Source organism: Gymnoscopelus braueri (genome assembly GCF_963280865.1).
Source record: "Gymnoscopelus braueri genome assembly, chromosome: 5".
Classification (NCBI taxonomy): domain Eukaryota; kingdom Metazoa; phylum Chordata; class Actinopteri; order Myctophiformes; family Myctophidae; genus Gymnoscopelus; species Gymnoscopelus braueri.
In genome coordinates this window covers 25137012-25150976 of record NC_137606.1, presented here as the reverse complement: position 1 = coordinate 25150976, position 13965 = coordinate 25137012, and the positions used below count along the sequence as shown (strand labels likewise).

Below are 13965 nucleotides of genomic sequence, written 5' to 3'. Positions count from 1 at the left end.
ACCATTTATCCATTTATATATTGGCTATTCAAAAATAGCAGATGTACAAGTTCACGTATATCTAATGTAAATTATTATTATATATATTTTTTAAATTATTTCGATTTTGTTTTAACACAACTCTTCTCTTCCGGGGGTCCCTGGCACAAATCCTTTTCAGATGGGGGTCTGCGGCCATGACATACACATTCATTTAGGGGTCCTTGACATCAATTTGAGAACCACTGAGAGCTACTTGGCTCTGTTTGGCATTCCTCCTCCTCCTCCTCCTCCTCCTCCTCCCATCCACGGTCCCGCGCTGCTCAAGCGACTGAGGCGATCATTCAGTCCGCAGTGAAGAGAGACTAGAGCAGACAGACAGCAGTTCAACTCCGCTGCCAAGTTGAATTCATTACACTTTAACTTTCAGCCAAAGAAAGCGCGTGCTCGGTTTACAACTTTTGTCGTAACGTTTACAACTCTATTTTTTTGTTTTGACTCAGCAGAAAAGAACAATTGGCTTTGTTTTTCTGTCGCGAAACGAAGTTTATCCGCAGCGCAGGTACAATAATCATGATCAGTCTAGCAGCTACTGCCAAACAACCGTTGATTAAAGGTAAGTTGAATTCCTAAAGTCAAATAAAGAGGGGGTTGCTTTTGTCCAGGGGTTCTCAAACTTTACAATTTCCAAGGTCTCCCCTTAACTCTGACACTGTACAAACGGGTCCATTTGGTTCCACTTGTACACTGTCAGAGTTACAGACTGTTAAGGGTCCATTTAGAACCCCCTAAAGGAACCCTGAGAGTTCCTGGAATCCACTTTGAGAACCATTGCTTTAGTCAACTTATATTACTGTGTTTTTTGTTGTTATTGTGCTTTGGTATTATTAGGATCACTACCCAGGGGTGTACTAGGCTACCCTCACTGACCAAATAATATTTAAAACCGAATTACGAGTTTGGCAGCACCACTTGCTCTTTCTAGGGTAGCCTATTACATTTCAATATAAGTATTCCCCAAGTTATTCAGCCAGTTACATCCTGAAGTTGAGTATCTTGGGTCAGCACTCTGTGTTAATCAGTAGCCTAAACTTTTGGACGCTGCACTCACTCACTGTGAACACGGCTCTGGGGTTGGGTTCTAACGTCTAAACGATGTCCCTGGCTTTGTTTACCTCCAAAGGTCATATCAGTTTTCCGCAGGGCTACCAATGTTTACGTTGTGATTTGTGGCTTTGGACAGGACCGCTTTGAGCAGCGACACAGAGAACAAGAGGCGACAGACAGCTGCAGAGCCATGGATGGCGGCAATGAAGTGGATCTGTCCAACAATAACATCACTCCGCTGTGGAAGCGACGCACAGCCATGAATGGGACCGGCCCGCGGGACTCCAGGAAGCCCAAACCGCGACCCCTCAGTTACCAGATAGATGGGGTTATGGTGACGGATTTCCCTGTGGAGGACAGGTGTTCCTTCACCCTGACCCAGCCCGCCGAGAGACTGATGGCCACGCGAGTGAGTGGGCTGAAACACATTCTAAACAAACCTACCAAGAAGTCACGAGTGGTCCGCAGCATCAGCATTGGACACGTGTCCAGTGAGCGCTTCCCCTTGTCCAGGTTCAGGACGGAGGACGCCAGGTCGGCGTCGCTGGACAATAAGGTGTGCAACGGAGGCTATGAGAAAGGGAGAGCCACTAACGGAGTCTCAACATGGCATGACCGACGTCTGCTGGACCACCAACAGAAACGCACGTCGCTCGACTCCCGGAGCGACTCCCGGAGAGACCAGATGGCCTTAGGAACGAGCTCTGAATCCGCTCCTCCAAAGCAGTCTTCCCCTGTCCTCTCTCTTCTCACTTCTAACAACAACTACAACCACAATCAACAGTACCTGCACAGCGATTCCTCTCCCCCTGGCAGCCGCACCCCCACACCCTCCCACAGTTCAACGTCTAGCATCCCCTCCCTGTCCTCCCTCAACTCCTCGGACCCCCCTACCCCGCGCTCCCCGTCCCCAGCGGACAGGTGGTCGGTGAGCCACGGACAGTCCTCGTCCTCGCCGGCCTCCACTCAGGATGCCTCTCCCTGCCCCTCCCTGACCCCGTCCATGTCCGTCTCCCCGCCTCCCTCCGTCGTCCTGAGCACTCACAGCCCGGTCGCCCTGAAGATGGGCACCCAGCAGCTGATTCCCAAAGGACTGGCCTCCGACTCTCGCCACAAGTCGGCTTCCGCTGGGCAACAGGGCCAAGGTGTGGGAGGGCTGCTGGGGCTAGATCACTCAAAGCGGGCCTTGAAAGCCCTCAGCATGGTGGAGACGGGAGCATTCTTTTCTACGGGGGATTCTGGGGTATGTGGAGAGGGGACAGATGGCGAGGGTGACCGCCCAGGGACTCTACAGAGGGGGCTGAGAAGTACCTCCTACAGGAGGGCAGTGGTTAGCGGGGTAGACATGGAGGTCCCACCTGTTGACCCCAAGGCCCATCGGTTGTCCCAGCCTGCCCTCAAAGGGCTGCAAGAAGAAGGGAATAAACTAACGTGTCCCACCAGCCCTGGCTCTGCCAAGCCAACTGGTTCTGGTTCTGTCAAACCCAGTAGCACTTGCTCTGCAAAACCCAGCAGTCCTAGCTCTGCTAAGCCTACATGTCCCGGTTCTGCGAAACCCAGCACTCCTAGCTCTGCTAAGCCTACATGTCCTAGTACTGTCAAAGGCAGCAGTCCTAGCTCTGCTAAGTCTAGCGGCCCTGGAAAGAACAAGGTTGGTACATTTGAAATAGGCACCGGAATGTTCAATAGCACAGATGTTCTGTTCTGCACAGCATGCTGAAGCAGATTGGATTTGTTTACCGCATCTTTTCATTATTTGTTAGGCAGACCGTGACAAAGCTTTAGTGTCTACTCTGTACAGGCAAGGGTAGTGAAAGATATTAGAAATCACATGCAGAACAATTTAAACATACAATAACCAGAAATATACAGTATGTGAAATATACTTAGCAACTAGCATCCCATGAAGCAACGAAACAGTCCTGACCAGGAGACAGAGTGGATGCAATTGTTTGTTGAGCACACACATACACAAAATGGCTTTGTATTTAGCTAGGGGTCATTGAAAAAGGTTACTAGAATGGCCATAGGTCAGGGTCAGGAGGCAGAGGAACAGTATCATATTCCATGTATTCATACGTGTGTGTGTGTGTGTGTGTGTGTGTGTGTGTGTGTGTGTGTGTGTGTGTGTGTGTGTGTGTGTGTGTGTGTGTGTGTGTGTGTGTGTGTGTGTGTGTGTGTGTGTGTGTGTGTGTGTGTGTGTGTGTGTGTGTGTGTGTGTGTGTCTTTTATTTTAAGGTGTGTAATTGTGTGGGTACTGTATGTGAGGTTTGTGCCTCAGAAATAGCCAGCGGTTCCATTGTTGTTTCTCTTTCAGAGTCCCGATAAGAAGAAAGTATTAACCAGTCAGCGCACTTTTGACAGTGAAGGTGAAAGATACGCCCTCTCTCTCAGCTACTCTCTTACACTTGTCCTTCCTTCATGTCTGCCTGTCTGCTTTTGTCTCCATACTTGATGCTCTCTGTCTGCCTCTTAACACCGTATTCTGACTACTCTCCCTTGCTGCCTACATTTGCCACACTTTCATGTTTTAGTCTGATATTTAGGGCGTGTGCTGGTGGCTAACTGGATTATCTGTTCACCGCATAATCACAATGTCCCCGGTGGTGTGAATTTCCCCTTCTGTTTCATGTCTCTATATGCTGTCCTGTCTTAATGAACTGCATGAAAGAAAAAATAGTCTTAACCACGTAAACCCTATATACTTATTGTACATCAAATAGTGAAAATAGCCTGTCAACGAGCTCACTGTGAGCTTGTAGGCTATCTTCGCCTGATGGTCGCCTATTATGACATGCCTAGAATAAGGATGCTAGGGTTCTCATGTGGTTTATAATCAAACGCTCTCTGATATATGTGTGTTCCACAGAGGAGGAGCTGTATCAAAATTACCAGGAAAAGGCCTTGCACAATGACTCGGACGAGGATGCCGATTCTAGAGAGCCCAAACCGGATGAGCGCATCGTGGTGCAGTACCGGCCCATACGCATCTCTTGGGCCCAGCTTAGTGTGGTGAGCCATAGCATTAGCACTCTGCCACACAGAATGGATGTAGCAACTTCCGCCTCTTCCTTATCCCACTTGTATCTCAGTACACCCAGTACACAGCTCTCTGGTTTGGAATGCCAGTGCTGTGAAGAATGCCGTCCTATCCGGTTTGGCAACAGCCCATTCCATCCTCCCTCTGTCTCTCTTTCTCTCTCTCTCTGTATCTCACTGTCCTCATGGTTGGGAGTGAAGGAGCAGAGTCTGGGACTGAGACAGACAGACAGACATACATTAAAAATACAGGAAGACTTAAGGCACAGCTTGGTACAAATCTAGTCTCTTTGCAAACTGGATATTCTTTAGAGTGAAAGAATGTTGTTGTTGACCAAGAGCAGCAGTCTGGTGGCTCTGTGTTGCATAATATACCGGTAGTTTAGGCTCAGAATGGAGTGATAGAATATAGAGCGGTAATTAACTAATGTAGTTTTCTACTTAGGAGTTCCTTTCCGCCTGCTGATGCTCAGTCTTATCTGGGGTTGCTGTCGAGGGCAAGTTTTGGACGAGAGATAGGAGAACAGAGCGAGCGTGACGAGACAGCAACGTTGAGTTGCCAAATTCCAGGGGCAGAGAACTGGAGGATGACACAAATAAAGTGGCTTGAAAATGTATAACATTCGGGGAATGTCTTAGGGCATCTTTGTTTCCCTTGTGTCTGGCTGTCTCAGCAAGGCACCGCAGGGAACACAGAACAGTGGGCACCAGCAGACATTACTGAGCGAGGGGAGCTGCTCTTTCTAAAGGCCACTTCTGTTGTCGATTACCACTGTCTGACTTTTTTTTCTTTCTGCAGCTGTTGACTTACTTGGCCAGTAAATGATGTAACTGTATGGTTCATAACCATTTTTATAGTTTCACAGGAAGTTTCCTCACAGAAGATAGGCTTTACTGGAATCGGATTGAATACAATAATTGCATGTGAAACGGATACAAATGCAGTGGAAAGCCGGATGTACAGGGTGTCATAGTCCTTGCCTTTGCCTTTCAAAACGGTCTCATACACACAATATTAAGCTAATCGTGCAGCCCTAACACACACACACACACACACACACACACACACACACACACACACTGACCCTCCCTTCTGTTTCGCTGGCACCTGATAGGGACTTACTTTTCTGTTGACTAGGTTTCGCTTTTGACTACACGCTGTGTCCCAGAGATCTCTGGTTTCCAGTAACTGTTGTGCCTGCATAGAAAGTCATTCTGGTTGGCTTCTTGAAAAATGAAATCGTACACATTCTCGTGGATAGCTTGTTGTTCCGTTTTCAGGAATTGGTCTTGGAACAAGTTTGACAAATGAACTGGTGAGATAGAAAACAAGTGGAAGAGACCTGAAGAGCTGTTTAGTGTGGTGTCCCCTGTCTTGTTTGCTCTCAGTGTTTGCAAAGGGCTGCAGGGCAGAGACTGGAAAGCATACTATACTAATGAAGCAGTATCGCTTCCTTGTGCCCCCCTTGTGGGTGTGTGGGGGGGGTGGGTCAGTCTCATGGTGTTGGCTTGGTGGAAGAGAGGAGGATTGTTCTTCTCAAGGGAAAGGTGGAGGGTACAACACCATCGTGGTCAGATTCTTGGAATTTCAAAATGCTAAACCGTTTAATAAACTTTATTTATTTTTTATCACTGAGTGATACTTCCCTGACAGAAGAGAAGACAAAACGAACCATTAATTACATTTATTTTAGTCAGCAAAAATGTGTGTGTCGCTGTGTGACACAGAGAGCTTTCTGAAACTGCATCAAAATCTGACTCTGGATTTACTTCCAGCAGCCGGCTGTGGTAATAAGGATGAGAAAGTGTATTTTTTTAATGAGACGGAATTTGTTATTGTAGAGTGCAAATTTGCTCTCTATCGAATCATTCACATTTTTTCTCCCTGCAAACCATATGTTTTTTTGACAAACCATTCAGTCGAACCAAGAAAACAAGAGATTTCACGTAACGTTGTATATTATTGTGGTTATTACATAGCGATTTACAAAAGACCTACACTATTTCTGTGTATACCCTCCCACCCTTTTCTCTGTTTTTCTGTATGAAGGTCTTTCCTCTCCTCCCCTTTTTGTCTAAAGAGGCTTAGTGGAGCTCTAGTTCAGTTCCTTGAGTTTGGTATGAGAAGTGCTCCTTTGTTAGTGTGGGACACACACACACACACACACACACACACACACACACACACACACACACACACACACACACACACACACACACACACACACACACACACACACACACACACACAGCACTCTTCTTATATAAAGCAGCATGTTAAAACAGGACCCTCTGCTCTTAAGAGACATGAAGGTTCAATAATAGACAACAGGTACATAACAAGTAGCCCCTGACTTGTAGATGTACTCTGTGTCTCCTTGTCCTCTAAACCACATCATCATTATTTATTTCAAACTGCATTTTCTGTTCAGGTGAAGAAAAGTGGTGTGGCTGACAAACTGAGTCAAGAGGACCGCAAAAGACAAGAGGTGGGAATCTGCACACACACACACACACACACACACACACACACACACACACACACACACACACACACACACACACACACACACACACACACACACACACACACACACACACACACACACACACACACACACACACACACACACACACACACACACACACACACACACACACACACACACACACACACACACACACACACACACACACACACACACACACACACACACACACACACACACACACACACACACACACACACACACACACACACACACACACACACACACACACACACACACACACACACACACACACACACACACACACACACACACACACACACACAGTGAAGCATCTCGAGGTGATAAAGTAGTATATGACCATCCTTTTGGTTGCTGTAAACTCCACCAGACCAGTAAACAAAGCCCTTAAAGGCCATGAGCAGCAAACAACATGCTCATTAGACATAGTAAAATCCTCAGTGTTAACTCTGAGAGAGAGAATGAAGTCTCAGAATTAAATTAACTCAGTTGATTTTACTGCGCAGGTGCACGATGTGCAGTCAATCACAGTGATAAAAAAAAATGCTTAGAGGCAAATGGGATTGCTCAACAACATGAATGTACTGTAGCCAGTGGTGGAAAGTACAGTAAAGTACAATATTGAGGTATTTGTACTTTACTTGAGTATTTCCAATTTCCAATACTTCTACTCCACTACATCTCAGAGGCAAATATTGTACTTTTACTCCACTACAATTATTTGAAAACTTTAGTTACTAGTTACTTTTCAGATATAAATGATTACATTATAAAACATACATTAACCACTTTAGCCATATTTTATACATAGGCTATTTGAAAATAGCCGATCTACAAGCTCACAACGCATCGCTTCGCGACGCGTTGTGAGCTTGTAGATCTGCTATTTTCAAACATTTAGTACTTTTACTTTTGGTACATAAAGTACATTTTGATGCCAATACTTTTGTACTTTTACTCAAGTAAATTTTAAATTCCGGACTTTTACTTGTAACAGAGTATTTCTATATTGCAGTATTGGTGCTTTTACTTAAGTAAAGAATTTTAGTATTTTTTTCCACCACTGACTGTAGCATACAGGTATGTCAAGCATGGAAATTATGGAGAGTAAGATAAAAAATAGAAATCCGCACACTGTGCAAAAGAAACTTCCAGTCAAGGCTTTATTATAGATTAACGTTTCAACAGACAAGTCTTCTTCAGGATGAAAGATGGAGAGTAGACCAGCCTATTGAGTCATGACCATGTCGGGTGACTGAAGCACAGGAAGTCATGAATGGATGTAAAGAAGCTGCATAGATAGTGGGAGAAGAGAATGACCACCCACATACACACTCTGAAGTCTCATTTAGCCTTTGTTTATTTATAATTTAGCAGAATCTTGGCTGGTGACGTTGTCATGTGACATGGTATGCATTTCACTGTACTCACTTGCTTTTCTCCTTTTTTGCGGTCTCACTCTTTGTCTCACTCCCCCCCGCTAGGCCATTTTTGAAGTCATCTCCTCAGAGCACTCCTACCTACACAGTCTGGAGATCCTAATCCGAATGTTCAAGGACTCGGTGGAGCTCAGCGAAGCCATGACCAAGACCGAACGCCACCACCTCTTCTCCAACATCACAGACGTCAGCGAGGCCAGCAAGAAGTATGTGTCTGTGTCTGTGTGTGTGTGTGTGTGTGTGTGTGTGTGTGTGTGTGTGTGTGTGTCTGGGTTTATGTGCAAGAAAGTGCATGTCCTGTAGCTTCTTGCAATCTGGGAACCCATCGTCAAATAAAAAGGAAAAACAACGCCCTCTGCTCTTTTTCACTTGTTCATTTGACTCTGGGCGGAGCTGTACGGAGGACCCGTGCTCAGGGAAACCGGGGTTTTGGTCTGCCTTCAGCCTTCCACTTCCGGTGGTGCGACTATGTTTTCATTCCCACTAACAATATTTCTCCACGGAACACTAACACCATTTCTCCCAAAGAACATCGTTTTGGTTATAAGCCCACTTGTTTCTATGACGAAAGAGCAAGTTAAAATGTTACTAACTTTCCGTGGTTTTGTCGGCTCCGAGGACGCTATTGTTAAATGAGTTTCGGTTTGTTTCCAGTGGGGAACGAGCCGCACACATGTAAATCCCGCCCACTACATTTGATTGGGTAAAGCGCGGCCTGCTTCCTGATCTGATGGCACGCCCACTTGTAGCCAATGTGCATGGGTTGTCAACACGGCAACCGACAGATTCAAGCGCAGCGATGGATCTGTTCTTGAGAGATTAAGCTTCTTGTGACATGCAATTCACAGAGCTGCCATCTTCATGTCTGGAAACACATGTTGGGTTTATACCCTATGTCTTAGGATTTTAGTGTTACATTGTCTAGATTTGTAAAATGTCTTGGTTTTATCCCGCCTGCATATTTCCTAGGCTGTACCACTGGTCACATGTGGGCTGATGTTTGCGTTTTGCTGGGCTGTGTAATGTTTCTGCTAATGAGTGTGACTGTTATTGATTCAACTGTACTTGTTTCGTGTGTGTGTGTGTGTGTGTGTGTGTGTGTGTGTGTGTGTGTGTGTGTGTGTGTGTGTGTGTGTGTGTGTGTGTGTGTGTGTGTGTGTGTGTGTGTGTGTGTGTGTGTGTGTGTGTGTGTGTGTGTGTGTGTGTGTGTGTGTGTGTGTGTGTGTGTGTGTGTGTGTGTTCCTGTCCATGTGTAAACACTCATTGTTTTTGATGATGAGACCATTCTTTAAGCCTGACGCGCTTACCCCTCTCTGAATTGTTTTCGGAGGTAATTGAAGTGGTATTTTCTTGGTGGAGGGTGAGGTCACCGTTGGACTGCATATGGTGATAGACACAGTGCAGAGCCAGGCGAGAAACCAGGGGCAAATGTTGAAAAAAAAGAACATATACATCATTATATCCATGCATTATTAGTCATCATGAAATAGTTTTATGTGTGTGTGGGCACGACACGTGTTCTTTTCATAATTTCCGGCTCAATGGTTTGGTCAGTTAGTCATTAGTTTCCAAGGATCTCATAAACACACATGCACGAGAGAACATGACAGTCCATGTCTCGGAACATGCTCTCCTAGTGCTGAAAGCTGTTGACGGGAAATGTTTTGAGCCTCTCTACACAGTGACACCATCGGACTCATTTTTATCAAGTTCACTTTGACAAAAATTATGTGCTGTATATCATTGTGCATGCAGGACCAGGACCATGCAACTGTCCTTTAGCATTTGGGAACTCCTCTCCAACAACTGCTGTGACATCCCCCCCCCCCCCCCCATGTCTATTGTACTTTCCCCCACATTGGCTCATACTGCCTGAATCACCCGCTCATCATTTCAAGAGCTCAACTGATGCCAGACTTTTGAGTCTGATGCCAATCCAGATTTTAGAGAGTCGTAGCCCACCAATTACCCAATTATTATTATTATTATTATTAGACTGGAATCTTTTGGGGGGGAAAAGTTATTTTCTAATCAATTTGTATAATTGTAAGCAAACAAATAAACAGAAAACAAAAAAAAACATAGATATATATATTTTTTTAATTAAGTAATACGTTGGAATTTAACGAGCAAGTAAACTGTATTGTATTGGCTCACACTGCCTGATTTACCCACTAATGGCAAGTCATAATTTGCCTAATAACACAATACCATTATTGTGTGTCCCTTTCTCCTCTCTTTAATTAAGTGTGTATGGCATCCTTACCTTTAGTGTTTTGTGTTCTGAGATTGCAATGGTCCAAATTCCTAATAACTTAACAGGGTTGCATTGCAGACCTGCCCCGTGGCCTCTCACACCATTTGCATCAAATCTCTACCCTGCCCTCCCCATGAAAAAAAGAAAAAAACAATTAAGAGCAAACGAGCTTAAACCTAGTGGAGCTGGCTAGATAGATAGATGGATACAGAGACACTGAAGACAATAGAAGGATGGCTCAGTCAGTAGCCTGTAGCACTGGTTCAACAGGATGTTTGACTTGCATCACATGGTTAGAAGCATTGGATTCAGCTCCTCAGACTAAACAGCAGAAATGCCTCTCTGGCTGCAGGCTGCAGACTCCGGTGTGTGGGGTGATCATTTTTTAATGCCAGGTGGTTTGCGTGATCAGGTTTCACTGACGGCCTCAGGGTTCATCATACTTGATTCACAATCGCATTCACAGCGCACTTTACTACCGGAGGGGCAGAAAGTCACAGGGAGAATGTTCTCCTGAGGGCTGACATACTTAGTCCTCCATATTATCTGACTTCAACCAACCACTTCGTCCCCCGAGCAGCCTTGACCTCTCCTCCCTTCTTCATTCCATCACCCCCCTGTTATGATTCCCTCTTCCCTTGCTGTTATTGGGGTCAGTCTGTGTGTGTGTGTGTGTATGTGTGTGTGTGTGTGTGTGTGTGTGTGTGTGTGTGTGTGTGTGTGTGTGTGTGTGTGTGTGTGTGTGTGTGTGTGTGTGTGTGTGTGCGCGCGCGCGCTGCCATCATGGGGGCTTGTGACATCTTTAGGAAGATCAAAGTTCAGAGGCTATGGGGTCATGACTCATAAGTGTGCGCAAGGTCATGTCAGGAGAAGAATGTACATGTTACACAACTGTCACCTAGAAATAGGTGCCTGGGTCATGACTTATGATCTGTGTGTGTGTGTGTGTGTCTGTGTGCGCACACACACGCTGTGTGTTCCCGCTCAGTGGATGAGATGGGTTCTAGAGTAGAGTGGCTCCACAGATAGTCCATGAGCCAGACAAGATTTCATTATCGAAAGAGTGGGCAAAACCAAACCTATATTAAATTGTTCATAGGGTCAATACGAGTAAATAAATATATGATAACCTCTCCACAGGAGCAGCTTTTTCATGGTTATCACACATTTTGTTATTTTCCCCATACGTACATGACAGGTGAAAAAATTACAAAATTTAAAAAAGAGTTATCACAATGAAACTTCCTGAGTTGATTACTTACATGAAGACAATGATTTATCGTATTACAAGTTTTCTGAAATTGTATATTTAAATATGCAAATTAGGCATTTAGTCCATGAGGCAGAGCCCCAAAATTGAGCCAGATATTGAATATTCCCTCGTTAAAAACCTTTGACTCCAACATCTTAACAAAATGAAATAAGTATGTTGACTCTGGCTTTGTCCAATGTTCCAATGTTGATTATGCAAGTTATGCAAATGTGGGCATATTTTCCTAATGCCTAAATTGCATATTTAAATATACAATTTCAGAAAACTTGTAATACGATAAATTATTGTCTTCATGTAAGTAATCAACTCAGGAAGTTTCATTATGATAACTCTTTTTTTAATTTTGTAATTTTTTCACCTATATATTATTATATTATTATATATTTATTTACTCGTATTGACCCGTATTGACCCTATGAACAATTTAATATAGGTTTGGTTTTTGCCCACTCTTTCGATAATCATTGCTCAATTTTGGGCCTCTGGCTCATGGACTAAGATGAGCTCAAACCAACTTCCATCTGGTTCCAAGGTCAGCTTCCTGTGCCTGTGTCAGAGCTTCCTGTTTGTCACCTTGGAACATAACGACACACACACTCACACTTGCGGCGTGGCTGGAATGGCGTGCCATTAAATGAGCCATCTGTGTGTGTGTGCAGGAAGAGGAAAGCCTTTGTGTTACACGTTAATGGCTGCTCCCTTCTATTTCAGGCCGGGCCGAGGAGTTCCTCTTCTGTGATCTTATAACGGGGGGGTTAGGAGAAACATGTTTGACACGACGCTTCCTGACTTTGTGTCTGTCCATGTATCCTACCTTTATTTTCCTATTGTGGGATGATGAAAGCGGTCCGGTGCTTTTGACTCGGATGTGTTTTCCATGCATCTCTTGACATACTAACCCTGTTTCTGCCACCACTCTGTCGCCACCCAGGTTCTTCAGTGAGTTGGAAGACCGACACCAGCAGAACATAGTGATTGATGACGTCAGCGACATCGTCTTCAAACATGCGCAGGCCAACTTTGATCCTTACGTCACCTACTGCTCCAATGAGGTCTACCAGCAGAGGACCCTGCAAAGGCTAGTGTGAGTGACCATGCACGTTTGCCCTTATTATATCCCTCAGTGATATGTTATCAGTGACTGATAAACACAGATACACTGTGAACTGTTCTGATCCTTTGAACCAGAATTATTTTCCAACCAATGAATCACTCCCCCCCCCCCCCCCTACTGCAGGTCTAAGAGCGCAGTGTTTAAAGAGGTTCTGACCAGGATAGAAGGCCACCCTGACTGCAAGAACCTCCCCATGATCTCCTTCCTTATCCTTCCCATGCAGAGGATCACACGGCTGCCGCTACTCATGGACGTGAGTACAGAGATTCACGCCAGCAGACAGCACACACACAAAAGCCCAAGATTTTGACTCTGTGGGCTTTCACCCTTGCGCAACAATTACTATAGAATTCGATGACTTATATTGCTCTCCAATCTGTTGTGATTTTTTTCTTTTAGCTTTCATTGCGCTGGCTTTCGCTTTCCCCCCTAAATCCCCTTTCCTCTCCAAGCCTATTACACTTGGGAGACAATTTGGCATCCTTTGTTGTTGAACACTTCCTCCAAAAAGGCCGTCTGCACATTTTGTTCCCTTTACGATCAATCAATTGCCTAACATCCCTGACCTAGAAAAAGTAGCTTTTACTTTAGTTTATCCCTCCATTTTCCAGAACAGAATGATAGATCTGCATCAAGTTTCCTTCCCCGTTTATCACTCTCCTTTGCTCTGATTCCCTCCAGCACATTTGGCCTCTCTAACCCTTCTCGCTCCTGCTCTTCCTTTCCTTGCTTTCATCCCTCTCCGTTCTCGTGCTCTGTCAGAGGCTCCCCGGGGACTCTGGTTTGTAAAGCTTGTAGACTGTCTCGGAGGCTTTGTGGACCCTGAGAAAGTTTTAGATTTCTTCTCTTCTTCCCACCACTTTATTTAGGCTTCAAATAGTATTGGAGCCTAAATTATGTTATCAGGATTTTGATAACGTCAAGGCGCGTTGAGCCCTGAAATTCCACGCGTTCACATGGTTGAAGGTTTTGCCGTGCAAATGCACCGACATGATTCTTTTAGGGTGGAATATCAACATACCCGACCTGTCCCCTTGTGCCCTCTCCTGCAGACTATTTGCCAGAAGACACCAAAAGACTCTCCTCGATATGAGGAATGTAAGAAGGCATTACAAGCAATCAGCAAGGTTAGTCACTCGGAAATAAGTTAGGGGTGAACTTAAGATTTTCATACACACTGACAGATGGGATGGTTGAAATGTAGAAACATTTAGAAGTGTGTGTGT

At 44.9% G+C, this 13965-nt stretch overlaps 1 protein-coding gene across 3 annotated transcripts in view; it reads left to right on the top strand.

The window, feature by feature from the left end:
• Positions 1-340: 340 nt before the first annotated feature.
• Positions 341-13965, top strand: part of LOC308085627 (rho guanine nucleotide exchange factor 26-like) — a 36561-nt gene continuing 22936 nt past the window's right edge. For 2 of the 3 annotated variants that reach the window (XR_013933195.1, XM_080428847.1), the window contains exons 1-9: positions 341-595; positions 1223-2737; positions 3404-3455; positions 3956-4098; positions 6558-6614; positions 8141-8301; positions 12557-12709; positions 12863-12992; positions 13792-13866. Coding sequence is in view for 2 of the 3 variants with exons in the window: in XM_080428847.1 (XP_080284973.1) it covers positions 1277-2737; positions 3404-3455; positions 3956-4098; positions 6558-6614; positions 8141-8301; positions 12557-12709; positions 12863-12992; positions 13792-13866 (2232 nt within the window). In the remaining variant the exon portion in view is untranslated. Of the gene's footprint in view, positions 596-1162; positions 2738-3403; positions 3456-3955; positions 4099-6557; positions 6615-8140; positions 8302-12556; positions 12710-12862; positions 12993-13791; positions 13867-13965 lie in introns of all 3 variants that reach the window. The other variant, XM_080428848.1, reaches the window with a different exon arrangement.